Here is a 23,065-nt window from a genome sequence, read left to right as displayed (position 1 = left end):
CCCGTAAAAACGACAACAACAACAACAAATCGAGATGAAGGCAGGGTGGACAGGGAAATCAACCTGGAGGTACTGAGAGGAAGGGTATGGGGAAGGCAAAAAATCCAGGCAATCCTTCAAATGGTGGGTGAAAGTGAACATCCAGCAGCCATACATGGGGCTGCGTGAGAAGGAGAGCTGGGCTATGAGAACTGAAAGTGAACGTCAGAAACCTCAGCGGGGACCGAGGGGGGTCCTTGGAACAAAATGCTGTAAGCGGAAGAGACCAGGGCCCTCGGGGTCCAGTCCCAGGCGCTGCTCCCTCTCCTCACAGGCTTCTGAAGAGACCTAGGGCCGGTATGTTTCCCTTCCCCGATTTCGGTTAACCATCTGGGAGGGGCTGAGCACCCTCCTTAAAAATTAAAAACAGACAAAAGATGCCGAAGCGCGGCCGCAGCAGGGAAGCAGCGTCCACCGCCAGCAGCCTCCCGGCCCCCAGAGTTGGGTCCGGTTTCTAAGTGTCCAGCTTCTCTTGGCGGAGGGGGAGGCAGGACACCCTAGAAACGAAGCCCCGCACAGGGAACCCCCCCCCCAAGTTCACGGCCATCGCCATCCCCATCCCCGCCCCCGCCCGGCAGCCCCATCCCGGGGAGGGTCAGAGACACCTCGACCCAGGAAAGCAGAGATGGCCGCAGCGGAGCCGGCCCAAGACCCTCGCCTGCCACCCCCGTCTACCAGAGGAGGAAACAGGTCGGAGGGACTTGGGGAGCCCTGGCCAGGCCGCAGTAGCTCTCGAGGCTGGGCAGGGCTCCGAGCCTAGGGAAGGCGGCGGAGGCCGGACCGGGCCGGCGGGGAGTAGGCCGGGGCGGGCGAGGGCGGTGCCCGCGTGAGCCCGGGTCGCTGGGCTGGGGGGGTGGGGGAGCGCGGAGCCGGCCCCCCCTCCCCCAACCTCCCCGGGGGCCGCCCCGCCCGCCCAGCCCGCGCTCCCGCCCCGGGCACTGACCTGTCCGGGGGCCCGGCCGCGCGGGGCCGGGCCGGGCGGGGCCTACGCAGCCCCGGGGCCGGGCGCCGCCTCACGCGGCCGCCGGGAGCCTCCGAGCCGGGGCCCGGGGCCGCCGCGGCGCATCCGACCCTGCGGGCCCGGCGGCGGGAGCGGGGGCAGGTCCGGGGCAGGGGACGCCGGGGACGCGGGTCCGGGATGAGCGCCGCGCGGGGAGAGGCGGCCAGCGGCGGGCGCACCAGGGCTGCAGCCGCCGCGGAGACAATGCGGTGCGTCCGGGCCCGGCTCCCGCGGCCGCCTCCGCCAGGGGGAGGAGCCGGGAGGGAGGAGGGGCGGGGGCGGAGCTGCGGGGGAGGTGGGGAGGGAGGGGCTTGGAGGAGCGCGAGGCCGCGGGGGAGGTGAGGAGGAGGGACTGCGGAGAAGAGCTAGGCTGCGGGGGCGGGAGGAGGAGCTACAGGCGTGGGGAGGAACCGAAGGTTGGAGAGAAGAGAGGGAGAGGAGAGGAGGAGCTAAGTAAGTGGGTGGCTGGAACGCGGAGTAGGAGCAGGAGCTGGGGACAGAACCGAGGGGGGGGGGGGGAGCCGGGGAGGGGAGCAGGAGAAGGGAGCGCTCAGGGGAAGCCTAGGAAGGGAGGGAGGGAAAGAAGCGAAGCCTGGACTCCGGAGGTGCAGAGCCAATGTTGCCCCTCAGTTCAGAGGGGTAGAGCCCGAGGATTGGAGGAGCTGGAGCCCCAGGGCTCTTTCTGAAAACTAGAAGGAGTCGCAACTAGGTGGAGAGCGCTGGAGGAGAGGGATAGGGGAGGAAACAGAGAAAGTCACGGAATAGCCCGAAGTAGAGCCGATGATGCCTGCAGAGGAAGCATCCCTGGACGGGGCTGGGGCACGTATTTGCTGTGTCACATTGGCCAAGTCTCGGTCTCTGAGCCTAGAATGGCTCTTTCCTTTGTAATTGCCTACTTTCTGGGGTGGCTGTGAAGAAAGCGCTTTTTTTTTTGGCGACTAGTACAGCACCAGGGCCACGTGAACTAGCATTATCACGTCAGAAGCTCCTGAGGCCTGAACGAGAAGAAACCCCGCAGTATGGAGAGGGCTGAGACGTCTCCAGAGGCGCCCCCTCCCACCCCCCTCCGGCCCGCCACGAGTGCACACTCCTCCCTCCCGGCCATCCCCCACGTCCACAGGCCTGCCCCCGCACTCCTGGGCTCCAGGAGGGGCTCTCCCGTAGCTGCCCCTGACAACAGTTTTCCCAGCCTCCGTCTCATGTTTCCCCCTTCGGTAACTGGGAGGTTAGAACACTAGCTGTCTGTGAAGCTCCTAGAGAGCCGAAAGGGGAAAGAGCTGGGGCGGGAGCACTGCCCCAGGGGTGGAGAGCTGTCCAGGATTTGGAGTCCCTGAGCTGGGGCCAGGGAAGGGGCACTGAGCTCTGTTCCACCCGTACCTTTTCTCCCCCTGCAGTTTTCCAAGCTCTGCTCCAACCACACGTAGCCTTGGCTCTGGGTGTAAAGGCCACGAGCTCTCATTTTCACCACCTGAATGCCACGGTCACAACCCAAATTCACTCAATCAACCGACACCAACTTGGAGTCGGTCATAAACAAGGTCTTTGCTCCAGAGAACATAAACGTGGATAAGGCACCAACAGGGCTTTCCAGGAGCTCTGGGGCCCAGGCTTTAAGGACAAGTCGGAGCCCCCGACTAGCTGCTTATTGCACATTGGTGACCAAATTTAAGCCATGACTAAAGCAGCCTTGTTGTATAGAGGCGAAAACTGAAGCTCAGAAGGCCAACGATTTTCCCACAGCCACTCACATAAAAAGCCGAAGAGCCAAAATGTGAACCCGGGTCCTTTACTTCCAGTCCCAAGCTCTCCCACTCTCCTGCGGTTCCACCTAAGTGATTTTTCTTTCTAACCACAATCTCTTTACCGGACATTTTTTTTTTGTTTGCTTGCTTTTGTTCCTCTTTCTCTCCCTAACTTTCCCTCTCACCCCTTTTCCCTTTCTCACCCTGCCCCAAGGGAATACCTAGGTCTTCTTTTGCTCATTTCTGAACTCCCTCTCAGGATGGCAAGGGGTCTAGTCCCCATTCTTTCTCAACTGCTTGCTTTCCTTTGGCCACCATTACATTAGATATAAGTCCCAGAGGATAGGGACCGTTTTTACTTTTTGCCTCTTTTCTTATCCTGCCACAATGTCTGGCTTTGAAGAAGGTCACTAAGATCCATTCCTCCCCTTCCTCTGTTTGCACCACCACCTTTTCTTAGTGCTCCTGGTCCAGAGTACCCAATTTAGCTCTTCTTCATGCACTGTCACATTTTTCTCAGGATTTAGTGACTGCAGACCTGGGTTCAAAACCCGGAGGGTGCTGCTTCCTCACTTTGGTCAGCTACTGCCCCTCTCTGGGCCCTGCATTCCTTCATTTTTAAAGAGAATGGGCTGGGCCCCTCCCAGCTCTCAATCTTAGGATTGTACTCTTGGTGTCTAATGTTTGTCTCTCCTCTGCAACTATGAGCTTCCTGAAAAAAAACTGATCATGCCCTCAGCTTCTAGTGCCTGCCACATGTTTGCAGAGTATCAGACACATGATATGCTCAGCGTTTTTCTTTCCTTTGTGTTGATTTGACTTGATTCCAGCAATTCAATTCAACAAACAGCTATTAAGAGCCTGGTATGAACGAGGCCCTGTGGAGGAGATAGGAAAGAGTTTTAAGAAAGGATAGCCCTTGCCTTGAAGAAGCTTACAAACTTACATTCATTCATCCGGCAAAATCTCTCAGGAGATAGAGAGGGGTGTGTGTGTGTGTGTGTGTGTGTGTGTGTGTGTGTGTGTGTGTGTGACAACGTGTATTTTAACTGACATGTTTTGTTTTTCTATTGCCTAGATTTCTCATATCCTTCTCCAAGTCCCTTCTGGAAAGCCACATCCCCTGCAACAAAGAATTCTCAGGCTATTTTTAATGGCAAGATGGATGTGTATTGCATGATAATAGCTGGATTCATAGATGATTGAACAATCATAACTGGAGAGCACTGATCAGTGAATTGATGGCAGTAAGACGTCTCTCTAAAGGCATGCCACAGGGACCTATCTTTTTCTTTTTTCCATAACTGCATTCAAACTGTTAATTTAAAAAAGAAGACATGCTTAAATTTTCAGATGACAAAGCTGGAAAGAATAGCTAGTAGTACCTAAAATGACAGAATCAAGGTTTCAAGAATATGAAAAGCTGGAGAGAACCTTCCTCAACTGGAAAATAGGGATGATTAATAGTATCTACCATGCATGGTTTTGTGAGGATCAAATGAGTTAACATGTAAATCACTTTGCAAACCTTAAAATGCTATTTTAAGTAATAGTTACTATTAACAATAAGAAAAAATATGAAATTTTTATAGGAATATGTTTAGAGTCCTGCTCTACAGAAGTCTTCCTCTGGTACCTCATTGTGGAAGGGACCTCAGAGACCATGTCATCTAACTCCTTCATTTTACCAATGAGGATTTGAACCTAGATCCTTGGGCTCTAGAAGGCTCATCCAGCAGAGTTCAGGCTCTGGCAGGTTCTACCAAGCTGGAAAGGCTTCAAGTACAGTCTTGGTGACAGACTGTTGGCTGTCTGAGGACCAGCCTAACGAAATGGGGAGAGGCTCATTGTTGGCTGCTAGGTGATGAATTTGGGGGCCATGGCAACCAGTGAAACAGCTAAAAATGCCAAACAGCTCTTGATCCTACACAGCCCCCCTTCTGCTTCCACAATCATGATGGCAGAGTGCTGGAAAAGGCAGCAGAGGATGCTAAGAACACTTAGACTGTCTACAAAGATTAATTGAGCTGTTGGTGCTCAATGGGGAAGCTTTGTCCAATGACCAACCAGTTGACACACTGCTTTGGGAACTGAACCACAGTCATCTTGACATTTTCGTTGTAAATAAAACCAGAAAACATAAAGGAAATGCAGCCAGCTGAAGGGCAGCGCATATATTCTTTCTGAAGAGATGAATAAAAGAGTTTGTAGTGAGACGTCCATTCTGCACCCACAGGTGAAGAAGAAATATTATTTCAGGGGATCCTTGGTCATCTCATCTTGAAATGCTTACAAAGACTTTGAGTTAAAAATTACCCTAAAGAAATTTGGCTCTGTTTCAAGGAATGAAGAAGTAGAGAAATTCTCTGAAGAACCTAATAAGATGCTTCAAACTAAACCAAATTACACCTCCATACTCAGCAACTTTGAGCCAAAGGATGGCAAGATTTATGTTAGAAAAACATGTTTGGGGATCAAGAAATGAAAAGTCTGTATGCCACTCAAAAACATCACATCTGTATCAGAATATTTTCTTTCAAGAAGAGCATTAGAAGGAGCTGGCTGTAGTAAGCACAGAACTTTGGAAACGATCATGTAAACAGATGGTTACAAAATAACTGACTACTAAAAATGGGAGTCATTTCAGAATCCTCTATCAGTAGTCAGGTCATTGCTTAGAATAAAGGCCCAAGAAAAAACAAATTACACATAAGTATAAAGATGAGAAGACAATAGTAGTATTTCAAATTTGACTTTTTAAAACAAGCTCTGAAAAAATGGGAAATGGATCAAGGAAATGGACTATCATCATTTGTTAATTGTTGTTGTTGTTTAGCCATTTTTCAGCCATGTTTAACTCGTAGTTGACCCTATTTGGGGGTTTCTTGGTAGAGATACTGAAGCGGTTTGCCATGTCCTTCTCCAGCACATTTTACAGATGAGGAAACTAAGGCAAACAGGATTAAGTGACTTGCCCAGGGTTACACAGCTAGTAAGTATGAGGCCAGTGGGCCCGGGGCTCTACCTATTTTGCCACCCAGCTGTCCTAAATGATGTTTTAACTGGTGCAAAATAGTTGTCATAATAAGGACACAGACATCATCCAGAATTCACTTTAGCCAGAGAAGATTTAATTGAGGGGTAGCAGAATGTAGTCCAAAAAATGCTGGACTTTGCAGTCAGAAGACCTGGGGCCAACTCCATTAATATGCTGTTTGGCTACAGACATTTTAATTTAACGAACATTTATTAATTGCCTACTATGTATAAGACAACTTTGCTAGGCACACTAAGGTTACAAAGATGCCCTCAAGGAGCTTAGGAGGGAGGAAACACAACATATTCACTAATAAGCAACAGACAAAATAGTGTAAGGCAAGAACAAAGGAGAGATCCAGAAAAAGTCATCTAAGAAGATTTGAGAATGAAAGGAACACTTTCAGTTGGAAGGTAGAGTGGGGAAGACTTCAACAAGGAGCTGGGATCTTAGCTGGGCCATGAAGAAAGAAGGCATATTGCCCTGATTATAACATGCTTTTAGATGATCAACTCACTGAGTGAGTCTGAGTATGTATAGCTTGAATAGGAGCTAAAAGTGGTTAATGAATTGAACTTAGAATTTTGAATAAAAGGAAATAGGAAAAGACTGCATTTGGGAAATGGTGCTGGGCTTTCAATAATTCCAACTGCTCCCTCCCACAAAGCCCAGCTTTTTAACAACAATATTCTGCTGGCGATGCTATATGATTATAAAAAAAAGAACAGTACAATCTTAGAAAAATGAAAATTATAGGAGCCTTAGAGGGCAACAGAAAAACACATGGTGGGTGAAAGTAGTCTGAAGCATATTATTGAGGATGGAAGGAAGGAAGGCAACAAGCAATTGTTAAACATCTACTATATGCCAGGCACTGTGCTAAACTCTTTACAAAGAATTATCTCATTTGATTTGCCCAGGTTCACTCAGCTAATAAGGTCTGGGGTCAAATCTGAACTCAGGACTTCACTGCCTCTAAAGCAAGGATAGGTAATAGAAGATGAATATAAAAGTGTGGGCCGGTCCTGCAAAACTATGAATATGAAGAAGTCAATCAAAATTTTAAGAATAAACCATTCTGCAAATGATAAATGGTCAAAGGATATGGACATATAATTTTCAGAAGAAGAAATCCAAGCTATCAAATAGCCATATGAAAAAATGTTCTAAATCTCTGATAATCAGAGAAATACAAATTAAAATTACTCTGGAATACCACCTCACACCCATCAGATTGGCTAAGCTGACAAAAAAGGAAAATGACAAATGCTAGAGGGGATGTAAGAAATAGGCACATTAATAATACACTGTTGGGAGAGATGTGAACTGATCCAGTCATTCTGTAAAGCAATTTTAATTGTGACCACAAAGCCATTAAACTTCGTATAACCTTTCAACCAATGATACCACTACCAGGTCTCTATACCCAAAGAGATCAAAGACAGAGGAAAAGGATCTATATAAACAAAAATATTTATAGCAAACTTTTTGTGATGGCAAAGAATTAGAAATTGAGGGAATACCCATCAATGGGGAATGGCTGAATGAATTATAGCATATGAATATGATGTAATACTATCTGCTGTAAGAAATGATGAAATAGATGGTTTTAGAAAAATTTGGTTAGTCTTATATGAACTGAAAGAAAATAAAATGATCAAAAAACAGAACACTTTATACAAGAACAATATTGTAACGATAATCAGCTTTGAAAGATTTAGTAACTTTCATCAACAATTACAAAGGACTCATGATGAAATATGCCATCCACCTCCAAATAGAGAGATGATCACCTAAGAGTACAGATTGAAGCATATTTATTTCCTTCCTTCCTTCCTCCCTCTTTTCTTTTTTTTTAGGGGAGGGGAGGGGGCGAAATTCTAGAATGGATCATTAAAAAGATGGTTGGAGAACATCTAGAAAGGGGAACCGTGATGCAAAGAGCCAGCATAACTTTATCAAAAATAGGCATGCCTTACTAACCTCATTTCCTTTTTTGACAGGATTACTAGTAGAAGAAGAGACTGATGATGATACAGTTTGCCTAGATTTTAGCAAAACTTTTGATAAGGTATCTCATTATTCTTGTGGAGAAGACAGATACTGATTATAGTCAATAAGGTAATCAGATGAATTCAGAACTTGTTGGATGGCAGGATTCAAAAAGCAGCTATTAATGAATGGTTCAATGTTAATAGGCCAGGAAGTCTCCAGTGAAGGACCTGAGAGTATCTGTGCTTGGCCCTGGTTGTTTTAACATTTTCTACCAATGACTTGGGTAAAAATATGGATTCTATGCTTATTAAATTTGTAAATGAAAAAAAGCCTGCATAAATAACTAACACACTAGATGACTGTCAGGATTCAAAAAGATCTTATCAAGATACTGACTCCAGTTGGCTGAATCTAATAAGATGAAATTCAATAGAGAAAAATGAAGAGTCTTGTACCTTAGTCCAAAAAAGCTTCACAAGTATAAGATGAGGGAGGCATAGTTAGAGAGCAGTTGTTCTGAAAAAGACATTGGAGTTTTAGTGAATGACAAACCTGATAATATATGTCAGTATTGTGTTACAGGAATAATAATAATTTTAAAAAGCTAATGTAATCTTGGGCTATATTAAGAGAAGCACAGTTTCTAGGAATCAGGAAGTCATAGTCCTACTGCACTTTGCCCTCAATGGACCTCATGCGTAGTACTGTATCCAGTTCTGGGCACTACATTTTAGGAAGGGCTTTATTTGATAAGCTGGAGAATGTCTAGGGAGGTATATCAGGATAGTGGAGGATTTGAGTCCATGACATATTGGGATAAGTTGAAGGAACTAAATATGTTTAGCCCATAAAAGAGAAGACTTGGGGGAACATAACTGCTGTCTTCAAATATGTGAAAGGGCTGTTATGTTGGAAAAATACCAGACTTATTCCATTTGTCTCCAGAGAGCAGAATCAGCAATGGGTAGAAGTTACAGATTTAAGCTTGACGTCAGGAAAAATTTCCTAACAATCAGAATTGTCCCAAAGTAGCATGGACTGCTGTGAGAGGTGGTTATTTCCCCCTCCTTACAGGTCTTCAAGCAGAACTGGTTAACCATTTGTTGGGTGTGTTATATTAGGGATTTTTTTAGTGTATAGGTTGGACTACATGGGTGCTTCGGTTCCTTCCAAATTGCAAATTCTCTATTCTTTAAGACAACATCAAGGATATCTGGTAACACAAAAGCAGGTAGACGAGTCAGATTGTACAAATTAAAGAATAACAGATTGTCAGCATAACTGCTATTCTGTACCCACAGTCCTACAGTATGCTGGTCATATCCTCTATGGAGAATTTAGAGGAGAGGATAAAGAGGTGTGGGCAGACTACAATTGGCACAGTGTTGGGGAGGCCTACACAGATGAAGTCATGGAGCTACAGAAAGGCTGAAATGTATTTAGGTTAAAAAGAAAAAAAATTGTGCAAGAATAGAGTCACATAATTATAGAATTTCAGAGTTGGAAGAGATCACAGCAGACATCTAGGCCAAGACATACTTAAAAAAGAATTCTCCCTACATACTGGACAAGTGATAGTCCAGACTTTGTGTAAAGTACTCTAACAAGGGTCAATTCACCATTAAAGAGGCAGTCCAATCCACTTTTAGATAGTTCTAATTGTTAGGAAACTTGTCTTTATATTAAACTTAAATTTAGAGAGACCAGTCAAGATGGCAGATTAGAAGGAACCAGTATATTCTAGCTCCATTCCATCTTTCCAACTATTCAGATAAGACATAGGGTACCAGACTGAGAATTCCTGATTGGAAAATCCAAGGAAAATCATAGTGAATCATTTTTCCAGATGATATTGTCATAAGGATATACACACTGGGTGGGTGGGGGGGATGTCTAGTCAGGAAAGCAGGCACAATCTTTCAGCATAATGTTTGAACTAGGCCTGTAGGTGTTTACTAGGCCAAGAAGAGGTCTCAGGTCCAGCATAGAGTGACCTAGCACTGTGGAGGGAGCAGAAACAGGAACCAACTGGCAGTTCTGTCATTTGTGCCCCAGAGCAGGGAGACAGATCCAGTGAGGACTGAGGAGATGACTGTGCATAAGGGTGACATTCCAGGGCATGGTGTGGTCAAAACCTGAGGCTGTGATCTGGGCAAGGAATCTGACAGCAGCTGTTTGGCTCCAATCCCACAGCAGTGTCTCCAATCTAGCACCTAGCCTACTCTGGAGCCTATAAACAGAGCAAGGGGCTCAAACCAAGGGGGAAAGTGTAGTTCTGTCCCTCTAAACCTGCAGAGCTTTCCAATTAGTTGATAATGGCTGAGGCCAGTAGCAGTCTACTGGAGTCCAACCAGAGGCAAGCCCAAAGTGGTGTTGCACAGGCCCCAAACCTGAATTAGGAGTTTATAAAACTCAGATTAAGAGATCAGTGATCAGATTTTCTTCTGGATGAGCAAGCATTTATAGAAGTCAACAAGCCTTTATTAAGTACTTGCAATATACTAGATACTGTACACAGTCAAACAGTTTCAGGTACTTTGAAAGCTTGCAGGTGCCCAGCCTTGAATATGAATGAGAGCCTTGAATACCCAAAGAAAGAAGTGTCAGAACTAAACAAGGCCCAAGCATTCCCTCCTGAAGTGCACAGAGCCTAGCCCTAACACAAAGTCCCAATTCAAGAAATAAAGCTGGGGGAATTATTTTTTAGAAAAAAGAATCCTACCACAAAAAGCTATTATGGTAACAAAAACACTCAAAACATAAACCCTGAAGAAGAGAATGATTCCAAAACATCTATGGGTAAAGCCTCAAAGAAAAACCACTCTAATATAAATTCAACTATAATTCCTGGAAGAAATGAAGAGTTTTTAAAAGTTAAAAATGATTTAAAATTTAAATGAGAGCACTAGAGAACAAAATGAGAAAAGAAATGTGAGAAAGATGGAGGGAAAATATTAACAGCTTAGTACAAGAGGTATAAAACATGACCCAAGCAACAGGCTCCTTGAAAATCGGAGTAGACCAAATAGAAGTTAATCATTAGACTACCTAAAGGCCATGAACACTCTCTACCTGCCCCCTCCCCAATCCAACACACACACACACACACACACACACACACACACAGGGGCATGTTTTTAGAAATCATGACATAAAATTGTCATAATAAAAATTAAAAAAAGAAAGAATTCATGTACTCAGGAGTCACAATCAGAATCACAAAAGATTTAGCTGCATCGTTATAAAGGAGCTGAAAGCTTGGTAATCATTATTCTAGAAGGCAAAGAATATAGCTTTACATTCAAAAAGAACTTGCCCAGCAAAAATGACTATAATCCTACAGGGGGAAAAGAACCTTTAATGAAAAAGTAGAAGGCAAGTATTCCTGATGAAAAACTACCATAGCTTAGTAGAAACTCTGAAAAATGTTATGCTTCAGAAGACCACAGACAATGAATGAGCACTTAACATACATGCACTCGATGACATAGAATCTAAGTTTAAAAGACACTTAAAAACTTAAATTTAAAAGTTAAATAAGTTACAAGGAGAAACAGCAAAATAAAATAGTAGGGGACCTCAATGTATCCTTTCCAACCTAGGCAGATCTAACAAAAATAAAAATAATAATGAAGTTAAAGTCCTGACCACAATTTTAGAAAAGTTAGATATGATAGCCCTCTAGTGAGATGAGAATAGAAAAGAGTATACATATTTCTCAGCAATGTATGGTATCTTTTATAAAAACTGGCTATATAATAGTGTGTAAAAACCTTGCAGACAAATGTCAAAAGCAGAAATATTAAACATCCTTTACAAGTCACAATAATATGATATTCAATAAAGGGTCATTAAAACAATGATTCAAATTAATTGTAGACAAAATAACTTAAGCCTAAATCAAAAAGCAAATCAATGAAACAATAGATAATTTCATTAATAATAATGACAGCAATGAGAATAATAACAAAATGTTGGGGATGAAGCCAGAGCAGTGCTTAAGGAAAATGTTTTAAGTCACTACTTTCATCAACAAAAGAAAGAACAGATCAACAACTGGGCATGCAATAAAAAAAATAAAAAAGCAACACATTTTAGGATACAATTAAATACCAAAACAAATCCTAAAAATCAAAAGCATCCCTCCCCCATCTAAAAAGCAAAACCTATGGAATTAATAAAATTAGGAAAAAGAAAAACCAACAAACAGAAAATAGAAAATAGATTATTTAAATTAAAAAATTAGATAAACAATTAGTTAATTTGATTTTTTTTAGAAGAGGAAAACCAAATCACCTGTATCAAAAATGAAAAGGTGAATTCACAACAAAGAAAAAGAAATAAAGAAAATTATTAGAAACTCTTTATCCAGGGGCGGCCAGGTAGCACAGTGAATAAGAGCACCGGCCCCAGAGTCGGGATGACCTGTGGGCTCAGACACTTAGCACCCACCCAGAAACACCGGGCCGTGTAACCTTGAGCAAGTTACTTAACCCCAATTGCTTAGGGACGGCCAGGTGGCTCGGTGAGTAAGAGCATCGGCTCCAGTGTCAGGATGACCTGGGGATCAAATCCGGGCTCAGATACTTAGCACCACACCCATGTAACCTTGAGCAAGTTACTTAACCCCGATTGCTTTAAAAAAAAAAAAAGAAACTCTTTATCCAGCTATATGCCCATAAAAAAGACAAATGAAACCGATGAATATTTATATAAATGAAAAGTACCCTAGATAAACAGAATAGAAGTTTTAAGTAACTTTGTCTCAGAAAAAGAAACTGAACAAGTTATAAATGAATTCCCCAAAGCAGAAAAATACCTGGGACAAGATGGATATATAAGTTAATTCTATCAAGTATTCAAAGAACAATGAATTCTAATATTATATAAACTACCTGAAAAAAATAGGGGTCCCACCAAATTCCTTCTATGATACAAATATGGCCTTGATACCTAAACCTGGTAAAGTCAACAAGAGAAAGTATAGACCAATATTCTCAATGAGTATTGAGGCAAAACTTTTAAATAAAATAATAGCAAGGAGCTACAGTAAAGCTATAGTAATATGTCACAGAGATTATACGCTATGACCAGGTAGGGTTTTGGTTTTTTTTACTAGAAATACAGGGTTAGTTCAGTATTACGAAAACGATAAACATAACTATGTTAATAACAAGAACAACAAAAATTATGTGATCATATCAATAGATGCAGAAAAGGCTTTTGACAAGATACAACACCCATCTGTGTTTAAAATACTAGAAAATAGAGGAATAAATGGGCCTTTCCTTAATATGATAAGTAGTATCTATCTAAAACTAAGAAGTAGCATATATATAAAGCGGATAAACTAGAGGACTTTCCAACAAGATCAGGAGTGAACCAAGGATGTCCATTATCATCATCACTGTTATCTGATATAGTACTCAACATATTAGTGGCAGCAAGAAGACAAGAAAAAGAATATGAGGGAATGGAATAAGCACAGACAAAAAAGAAAACAATTATCTCTACCAAAAAGGTAACACGATTAGTTTACCTAGAACCCCAGAAAGTCACCTAAAATGAAATAAAACAATTGAAAACTTCATCAAAATTGCAGCATATAAAATAAATCCATCACCATTTCTGTATATTACCAACAAAATCCAGCAGGGAAAAAAAAGAAGCAAAATTCCATTTTAAGTAACTATATACATTTTGGCACAATCAAATCTAGTGCAGTTAAAATAAGAAGAGAAATAAATAAATGGGAAAAAATCCTTGCAGTAAATTTCACTGATAAAAGTCTCATTTCTAAGATATATAAGGCACTGATTCAAATTTGGAAGGATAAGAGCCATTCTTCATTGGATAAATGATCAAAGGATATGAACAAGTAGTTTTCTAAGGAAGATGTCCAAGCTAGCAATAACTTTATGAAAAAAAAAATGCTTCAAATCACTAATTAGAGAAACGTGAATTAAAAGAACTCTGGGGTTCCAACTCACACCCATAAGACTGGCAAAAGGAATGACAAATGTTGAAGGGGTGGAGCTGCAGGAAAACAGGTGCATTAATGTACTGTTAGTGGAGGTGTGAATTGATCTAGTCATTTTAGAGAGCAATTTGGAACTATGCCCCCAAATTACCAAACTGTTCTTACTCTCTGCCCCAGCAATACTACTACTACTAGGCCTTTAATCCCCAAAAGACCAAAGAAAGAGAAAAAGGACCCATATGTAACTTAAGGTGCATCTTTTTGTAGTGTCCAAGAACTGGAAACTAAGGGAATGTCCATTAATTGGGGAATGGCAGAACAATTACCGTGTTTCCCCGATAATAAGACCTATCCCGAAAATAAGCCCTCCCCTTACTGTGTAAGATTCCTCTAAAATAAGCCCTCCCCCGAAAATAAGCCCTATTGAGATTGCTACTGTAGTGAAGGTGATCCCCTGCGATACACGCTACATTACGATACCCTCTGTATGCACCATCCTCCCCCCCCACGGGTGAAACACATGCCACGCTCCAAGCTGCATCCAAGCAGAGCTGCAGCAGTGAGCGCGTCATCCTGTTCTTCCCCAGTGATTTGCTTGCTGGCGCCACTGAGAGCAGTGCCGTGGAGGAGAGCTGAGGCAGGACAACATAAGCCCTCCCCTGAAAATAAGCCCTCTGGTGTTTTTCTTTCCAAAAAAATTAATGACAGTGTCTTATTATCGGGGAAACACGGTATATGAATGTAAAGGACCATTATTCTGTTAGAAAATGACAAAGGGATAGGTTCAGAGAAACCTTGGAAAATCTGTATGAATTAATGTAGAGTGAAGTTAGCAGAACCAGAACAAATTAAAATAACAACTGTAGGGGCAGCCAGGTAGCACAGTGAGTAAGAGCACCGGCTCCAGTGTCAGGATGACCTGGGGATCAAATCCTGGCCCAGATACTTAGCACCACACTCAGAAATAACTGGCTGTGTAACCTTGAACAAGTTACTTAACCCTGATTGCTTTAAAAAAAAATAACTGTAAAGACAAACAACTTTGAAAGACTTAAGAACTCTGACTGACACAATGACCAACCATGATTCCAGAGGACCCAAGGTGAATATGCTATTTACCTCCTGAAAGAGAGGCAGGTGATGGACAGCTTGAGACATATATACATTTTGAACATGGCTAATCCAATAATTTGTTTTCCTTGATTATGCATATTTATTATAATGATTTTATTTGTTTTATTTTTCTCAGTGGAGGAGGGGTGGTGAGAAGTATGGGAAATAGATTTTTGTTAATTGAAAAAAAATTTTTAAAAGATATTGGAGAAAACTCTGAAATTTAACTCTCTGTAACTTATATTCCTTAATTCTGCCCTCTGGGGTCAAATAAAACAAGTCTTCTCCTTTCACAGGAAAATCCTTCAAATACAAGACCACTATAATGTCTCCAAGTGTTCTTTTCTCCATGCTAAATATGGGTCCAAGGCTTTTCATCAACCTGGGGGTAAACAACAGAGCTGGTTTGAAAAAGGAGGTAAGTTGACCACGTGGTTACCCTGAAGAAGGAAGGTAATGGTCCCATTCTAATCTACCTTAGTCAGACCATGCCTGAAGCAACTGTACTTATCAAAGAGTACCTGACCACTATAAATTCTTGGGCTAGTCCCTCCCATTTTCTAAGCCTTAGTCTCCTCCACTGTAGAATGAGGAGGTTGGATTAAATGATCTTTTAAGTCTCATCCGGTTTTGATAATTTATGAATTTCTAGGTATGACACTTTAACCAGGACACTGACAAACTAGAGCATGTTCAGAGGAGAGGGACCAAGATGTGTAGATGGGGGGTTGAGAGTGACATGTGGGATTTACATGAGACCATACAGAGCTGAGGAACAGCTCAGGAAACCAGTAGTTTTTAGTCTGAAAAGAGAAGACTTATGTGAAATATGTGTCTTGAAAATGTGAAGGACTCTGATGTGGAAGATTAGCTACAGAGGAGAGAACTAGTACTAATGAGACCAAGTTTTGTGGCAACAGATTCTGTAAAGAAGGAAGATTTTTCTGAACAAGAAGAGCTGTCCGCCAGAGGAACAGGCTGGGATGTCTTGTTTTTTTTTTTTTTTCTTTTTTGGAGGGGGGAAGGCAGGGCAATTGGGGTTAAGTGACTTGCCCAAGGTCAGATGGCTACTAAGTGTTAAGTGTCTGAGGCTGGATTTGAACTCAGGTCCTCCTGACTCCAGGGCAGGTGCTCTATTCACTGTGCCATCTAGCCGCCTCTTGGGATGTCTTACAAAGCAGTGCACTCCTAGTCACCCTCTAGGTGTTGAGGCAGAAGCTGCAGCACTATCTGTAAGGAAATTCTTGCCCCATAGGAGGCTGAACTATATCAGGGTTTCTTAACCTTGTCTCTTATAGCTCCTTGATAGTTTAGTGAAGCCTCTGGACCCCTTAGAATAATGCTTTTAAATGCACAGAATATATATGATTACAAAGGAAACCAATTACATTGAAATACAATTATAGTTTTTTTTTTTTAAATTTATAGACCCTGGGTTAAAATCTCTGGGATGAAATTTCAGGACCCTTCCTGAATTGTGATTTCTCATTTTCTCTCCTTTCCCTGACTCACAAATTCTTCCTCTTACTTTTTTCTTTTATTCCTCTTTTCTTTCCTTCTTACCTGAATCCCATTTTCCTTGGTTTTTTCATCCCCATGAGATCCCCCTTTCTTTCTCTCTGATCTCTCTCTCTCTCTTTCCTTCCTCTGTTCTGAAAAACACTCAGGAACTGTCTTCCTGAATTATAGGTGGCTCATGATGCCACTGAACTCTGGGCCAAGATCACTCTGCAGACAGTCAAGAAATTAAAGGGTGGAAGTCCCACAGAGGCTGAGGCAGTACAAAGTCTTCTACCACAGGGCACAGGGTTCTGGCAGAGCTGCATGATATGGGGAACATGGAAAAATCCATGTATGCCCATTCCTAGGCAGATGGCAAACCTAGCCGTGGGCACTAGATCCTATGTGGACACTTTAACTAGGTTGGATTCAAGTGCTCTTTTTGGCTCTCTCCTGAATCCCTACCTCCCACTCCTTGTGGCTCTTAGCCACTGTCCTCATCCATGAGCTTCAGCACTAACGCTCTTTTGCCAGGTTTCCTATTTCAAATTCTTGGACCAAATTCTCAGATTTTATGCCTATGTGGGCAAAATTATTATTGTACCAAGTATTTGATACAAAACATTCCTAAGTGAGTATATAATAACTACTGCATAGTACAAAGTCCTGAAATCTCTTAAAAAGATTTAGTTCATAGATTTAGACCTGAAAGGCCCTGGAAGTCAGTAAGTCCAACTTCATGTCCCATTTTATATATGAGGAAATGAAGCCCAAGGAGGTGAACCAAAGAACCAAGGTCTCATAGGTAGTAAGTGATCCAACTGGGATTCAAACCCACTCCATTTCTACCACAATGTCTCTCAAATGAACAACAGTTTAAAGTTGCATTTTACACTCACATTAATAATTCAGACCCCAAATACTTGCTCAATTATCTCTGCATTTCAGGCATAAAGGATGTGAGGCCTTACTTTTCAGGAGAATTCTCCCCCCTCTCCCCTTCCTCAGATCCTCTGGCCACCACTGAGATGCAACACTCATTGTTCAGGCTTTAGTACTTTGGTACTCGTCTCTTCTTCTCCTACTTCTTTAGCCTTCTTTCTTTTGAATTAACTAGACACTCCCCTTTCCCCCAGTTATCTCTTTCTGTTTTTCCCTGTCTCCAGATCCTATTCACCTCATCTCCTTGCTGCTGTGTCTACTAGGTGCTTTCAGTGAGTACCAATTTCCCACTCACTTTGGTGCCCACATCAGATGTCCAAGAAGCAGCTGAGGAAAACTGTCTCCTCTCCCCAAGGAATCCTGCCCTCCCACTCCCCCTACCATGTGCTGGAGACTGCTGAACATCAGAGCTTGTGGGCTGGAGTGGACCAGCAGGTGGGGGAGTGAGGGTGGCTGGTTGCTGGGCTGCTGGGCTGGACAGGGTCTCAGGCATACTCTTCTCCCTGGGCACTGCCTCCTTCCAGGTATCTGGACCACACTGTTGGGTCTGTCAAGGAATAGGGGAGAGGGATGGTCTTTTTAGGAGGTCCCACTTCTACTGAAGATTGAACCACAAGCACTTCAACACAGCTTCTGGGATGGGAAATTGACAAGAACTTTGAAATCCAGACTCTGTAGGTCCAGAGGAGCTGTATATATATAAATCTATTATTTTCCTTGCCCTGCCTCTCTCTGGATAAATGGTACCTAAGAGGCTCTTGAAATACCTAGGCAGAGTCAAAACATTCAGCCAGCATCACATCCCACATTGGGAAGAAAGTTGCCCAAGTTGCCAGGATGTGACTTGCCTAAGCTGTGGCCATCCAAAAGAGGGACACACTTTGGGGACTGGCTAACTCACCGCTGGTGAAGCAGGCTGTAGTTGGAGAATGACAGCTGATGTATGCTGGAACCTGCGTTGTGGGGGGTGGTGCAGGCCCTCAGAATGTCCATTTTGGGGCCCAGCCTCTGGGCTGGAGGGCTGGCCTTGCTGGCTGTTGCCAGGTTTGTGCTGATTGGTAGCAGGACACTGCAGTGGGAGGGCAGGGATTGCTGGGCCTAGTGACATGGCATGAACTTCAGGGCTGGACTGTACTGTTACTCCTGGCAGAGCTGAGGCAAGCTGGGATTGGGACTGGGATTGGGGCCGGGATTGTTGGGACTGCTGCTGTTGCTGCTGCTGCTGTAGAGATGGCTGCTGCTGCTGCTGCTGCTGGATGACAAACTGGGGTTGCAGGTGCTTTGATGGGGACTGTGGAAGGAGTTGGTGTGGCTGCAGCTGGGTATAGGCTGGTGGGGAGAAAGATTCAAGTTAGGTAGCGTGGCTCAACTCAGCCTTGGCTCCCACTGTGTCCCTGGCCCCCAACACTTTCACCCCCAATTCAAATCCCCTTGCTTTCCCACACAGAGCTGAACAGCCTAGTCTGGTCCCTGACTGTTCTTGTAAATAACTCCCTGAGATTTTGTATTGAGTTCTTTAGGCTCCCTGTTGATCAGCTATCCTGCCCATTTTCAAGGCTCATCTCTTCTCACCTCATCCTAGTGACAGCCCTGGAGTCTGGAGACAGCTGCAAGTCTGTCTGTGTCCCTCTTCTGAACCCCCACAGTGCTCATTACATGTATCACTCATTTGGGACTTACCGTTTACTGCTTTATGTGGTTAGCTGCCTTTTCACATGTGTTATGTGTCTTATCTCCTCAATGAGAGGAGTCCTTGTGGGTCATCACCTTCTCAAACTTCTTTGTATCCCCCTCAATTTCTAGCAGAGTGCACTGGTACACAGCAGGGTCTCAAGAAATATACTTGTGATGGACTGCCTCTGCTCCACCCCCTTGCCCCTGAAGCTGCTGAAGGCATCTAGTTAGCCTGAATGGATGACCACTGGGCCTTGCCCTTTTTATGCCTGCTGCTTCACAGAAACAGGCTCCTAGCTAGAGGTCTATAGAGATCCATGGGCATGTATGGGTACCACGGGTTATTCACAACTGGTCAATTATAATCACATGCACACAGTGAATAAGAGTGAATTTAAATTCTAGGGCCCTGAGCCAAAATTTCAGAAAAGATTCTGAATGCAAAATAAATAGGTTTCCAGTGTTCTCAGGAAAGGCAGGGACTGCCTGGAAAGTGCCTATGTTCACAACTGTGTTTGTAACCTGGGATTGAAGTCCCAGAGAAAAAGAAATAATTGGATCAAAGAATCAAACATAAAAATCATAAAAAGGTAGAAGTAAAAGGAATAGTATCTCAGTAGTGGAGGGAGGTAAATTTCTTATCCATTGAACAAATGGAAGAAAAAGTTAAAGTCATAGCAAATGTATTTGATTATATAAAAATAAAGTGAAATATGCAATTAAAAACTCAACCTGTAGAATCTCTATAATGATATAAATTTATAAGAGTAAAGCCACTTGGCTTAGAACCATCAGAATTGTCAACTTTCTTGCATTGCCCAATCACAGAATCACAAGATTTGAGAACAGGAAGGGACTTCAGAGGTAACCTAGTCTTCCTAATCCATGTGGGAAAAGAATCTTCCTTATATTGTACTTGATGAGTGGTCATCCAGCCTTTGAATACATACCTCCAAGGAAGGGAAGTCTGTCCCCTATGGAAGTAGCCCCCCACACCTTGGACAACTCAAACTATTAGCAAGTTTCTCCTGACCTCCAGCCTAGATCAGCCTCTGTACAGCTTCCAGCTCTCACTCCTCATTCTGTCCCCTGGGGCTAAATGAAGCAAAGCGAGGCCCTCCTCCGAATGATACCCTTTCCAATATTTGAAACACTGATTATTTCCCTCCAAGATTTCCTTCAGGTTAAACATGCCCAGCTCCTTCAACTCACAGTTACACAGCAAGGACAGCAGGCCCTTGACTGTCCTGCCTGCCATCCTCTGGATACCCTCCAGCTTATCCACAGTGCTCAGAGCCACACACAATACTCTAGATAGAGTATCATAGGAGGAGAGTATAGTGGTCTCCCACCTACCCATTCACAGAGGTTATGCCCCGCACAATGGAGCCCCACTACATTAGCAGTTTTGGCTGCCACATCACACTGCTAAGTCATGTAGAGCCAATGGTCTAAGAAAGCTACCAGATGCTTTCCAAAACTGCTATTTAACCAAACCTCCTCTATCTTGTACTTAGGAGGTTTGTTTGTTTTTTTTGCATCAAGACACAAGACTTTACATTTATTCCTAATGAATTTCATCTGACTAGATTCAGCCAACTGGGGTCAACACCTGACAAGATTCTTTTGGATCCTGATTCTTCCATCCACTGTCATGTGATCATTAGGGCTCTATTGCTTCTCCAGCGCTGTTTATTTATTTGTGCATATATTATGTGTTGTTCTCTTCCTCTCACCCCCATCCCCCCAGTAAAATGTAAACACCTTGAAGACAGGGGATATTTCATATTCATTTTTGCATCACCTTGTGCCTTATGTGGAATAGGCACTCAGAAAATATTTGTTGAATTGAATTAAATTTATATGAGCAGACAATTTACAAAAAAGAAAACATTAAAGTAGTACTTGAAAATGTTCAACTTCATTGATTATCAAAGAAATGAAAATAGCTCAGATATCAGCTTACATCCATCAAAAATAAGAAAAAGTAACAAAAACATGGGCAAAGTCGTAGGAAAAAGTGCAGTACAGATGGATCTTGGCTTTGAAATGTTTTAGCTGTGGGCCCCAGGGTAAGTCTCTCTAAGCCTCAGTCTTCTCATCTGAAAAGTGGGGATAATAATATTTTCATTAACTACCTAGCAGCATTGTCTTGAGTAAATTGTTTTGTAAACCTTAAAGCACCACCTTCATAACTATTACTATCATTTATACCTGTATTACGTATTATATTTATCTCTGTGTCTTTAAGGAGCTCACATGCTTTTGTCTTTGCAGCAGGGTTTCTAGTAGCAGCCACCAGTTTTGTCCCTCCCTCTATAGTGTCTCTATGGTTTTTAGGAGGTTTCTTCAAGCCTTGGGAAAATTTGTATCACTTAGCCCTAGTCGGCAGGAGGGATGAAGGGAATGACAAATCAGAAAGGTGAATGGAAAGTGTTTTTCCCCATATCTCAAAATAGTCATCAGATAGGGGTGACTGTTGGAGGGTACACTGCCTGTACCCTGAATTAGGTAAGAAGGAGATAATGGAATTCAATCACCTTAGCTTGGTTGGAAGAAAGGACTGGTTGAGCCCAGCAAGTCAGAAATTTTCACAACTACCCTGAAAGGCTCTTTCATGAAACAGATGGGTCCTGACTAAAACAAAAGAATTGGGAATGTGGCAATGTGCCCAGCTTCACTGTAAGAAATGTAACATTTTCCTGAGGTAGGATGAATAGATGGCAGTAACAGCAGTCACTGGGAAGACAACAATAAGCTGGTGCAATGCAGCCACAAGCAGAGTTTCCAAGTCTCAAAGGAAGTTAAGAGTCCAGGACAAAGCTGAACTTCACATTCACTGACACTGAAAGGAGAGAAGGGTGAAATCAGTGTTGCACAGAACTGTGAACCCCAACGGGAGGGTTAAAACCTTAAAACCTAGGTGTGATGAGGCAAAGAGACATCATGAGAATGTAAGAACAAACCTGGACCATGCCTTTCATTGGTACCATGAATCATGGGGATTGTGCAGGTCTTGAGGAGGAGGGCTGACTCACCAGCAACCTTGAAACCCAATCTCCTTGGGAAGACCTTAGCTTCAGTTGGGGACCTCAACTATACATTACTAAAAATCAAGAACAGCTAAGCCTCTGGGGAAAAAGGAGGTCACCAGAGGGCCAGGTTGCTTGATTCCCTAGCAATAGTTAGTCCATTCTTCTGGTGGAGAGTGAAGAAAGCAGCTCAAATTTAGCTTGGGAAAGTAAAGGGATATATGGTAGAGGGAATTTTCTTCAGATATAGATTGAATTAGATGGCCCCTGGGGTCCCTCCTAAATCTGAGATTCTGTGGGTGTAAATCCTGATTATCTTTTAAGGCAGCTCCTCTAGTGGCAGAACAGGCACGTGCCTTATGTGAGCTGGGCCTACCAGCAGGGAAGGATTTCTGAACTACACATGGGTTTAGGTATGATCCTTGTAGCACTTGTATATAATTAACCTTTTTTATATTCTGTGTCTTAGAAGTCAGATGTATATATGCACGGGAGCTAAGGGTCTCTTGAGAAAAGCTAGAAACAAACCAAACTGACCTGAGCTAAAGGTGTAATTACTGAACTGCTTCCAAGAATGGACCTAGTTTGTATAAGCTCAGTTTCAGGAATGGGCCAGAGGTTACAAGTCCTATTTCCTTCCTAGACTGTAAACCCCATGAAAGCCCTAACAATGACTCATTCAAACTCTGCATCTCACTAGGAATATTCTTATGCATAATAGATATTTATTAAAAATTGATCCATAAAATTTAAATTTAATGGAAGGGAAATGAGAAAGGGATAGTCTGAATGATTATTATGGATGGGAAAGTGATCATGGATAACCAAGAGAAATGTGGAATTACTGAATTCCTACTTTCCTTCTGTTTTCAACATTAAAGGTAATGATCTCCAGATCAGAGAATCAAAGAAAATAAAACAGAAATGGTTAACAAGAAATTAAAATATAAAATAAATGAGATTATAAGAGAGCACCTAGTTTAACTTAAAACTATTGGGTTGGATAAAATT

The 23,065-nt window shown here is 42.9% G+C and overlaps 1 protein-coding gene and 1 long non-coding RNA gene across 5 annotated transcripts in view; one reads left to right on the top strand and one right to left on the bottom strand.

Annotated features, from left to right (window-relative positions):
- The window catches only part of LOC138154007 (uncharacterized), a 5,523-nt gene extending 1,291 nt beyond the window's left edge, over positions 1 to 4,232 (top strand). The window contains exons 1-2 of one of the 3 annotated variants that reach the window (XR_011166528.1): positions 56 to 336; positions 3,860 to 4,232. This is a non-coding gene — a long non-coding RNA (uncharacterized lncRNA). Of the gene's footprint in view, positions 1 to 55; positions 337 to 608; positions 730 to 3,859 lie in introns of those variants that run through there. The other 2 variants (XR_011166527.1, XR_011166529.1) reach the window with 2 other exon arrangements.
- Positions 1 to 23,065, bottom strand: part of PHC2 (polyhomeotic homolog 2) — a 162,328-nt gene that overhangs the window by 20,787 nt on the left and 118,476 nt on the right. Inside the window, exons 9-10 of one of the 2 annotated variants that reach the window (XM_069078435.1) lie at positions 18,250 to 18,677; positions 17,730 to 17,895 (exon numbers count right to left, since the gene is read on the bottom strand). In XM_069078435.1, the coding sequence (XP_068934536.1) occupies positions 17,730 to 17,895; positions 18,250 to 18,677 (594 nt within the window). Of the gene's footprint in view, positions 1 to 982; positions 1,028 to 17,729; positions 17,896 to 18,249; positions 18,678 to 23,065 lie in introns of those variants that run through there. The other variant, XM_069078434.1, reaches the window with a different exon arrangement.

The sequence above is a fragment of the Petaurus breviceps genome, unplaced genomic scaffold (assembly GCF_028583685.1).
Source record: "Petaurus breviceps papuanus isolate PSGF00001 unplaced genomic scaffold, PetGlider_PUasm1.0 91041, whole genome shotgun sequence".
Lineage (NCBI taxonomy): Eukaryota > Metazoa > Chordata > Mammalia > Diprotodontia > Petauridae > Petaurus > Petaurus breviceps.
The sequence above is the reverse complement of the archived record's forward strand: the minus strand, read 5'-3'. Positions and strand labels throughout refer to the sequence as shown.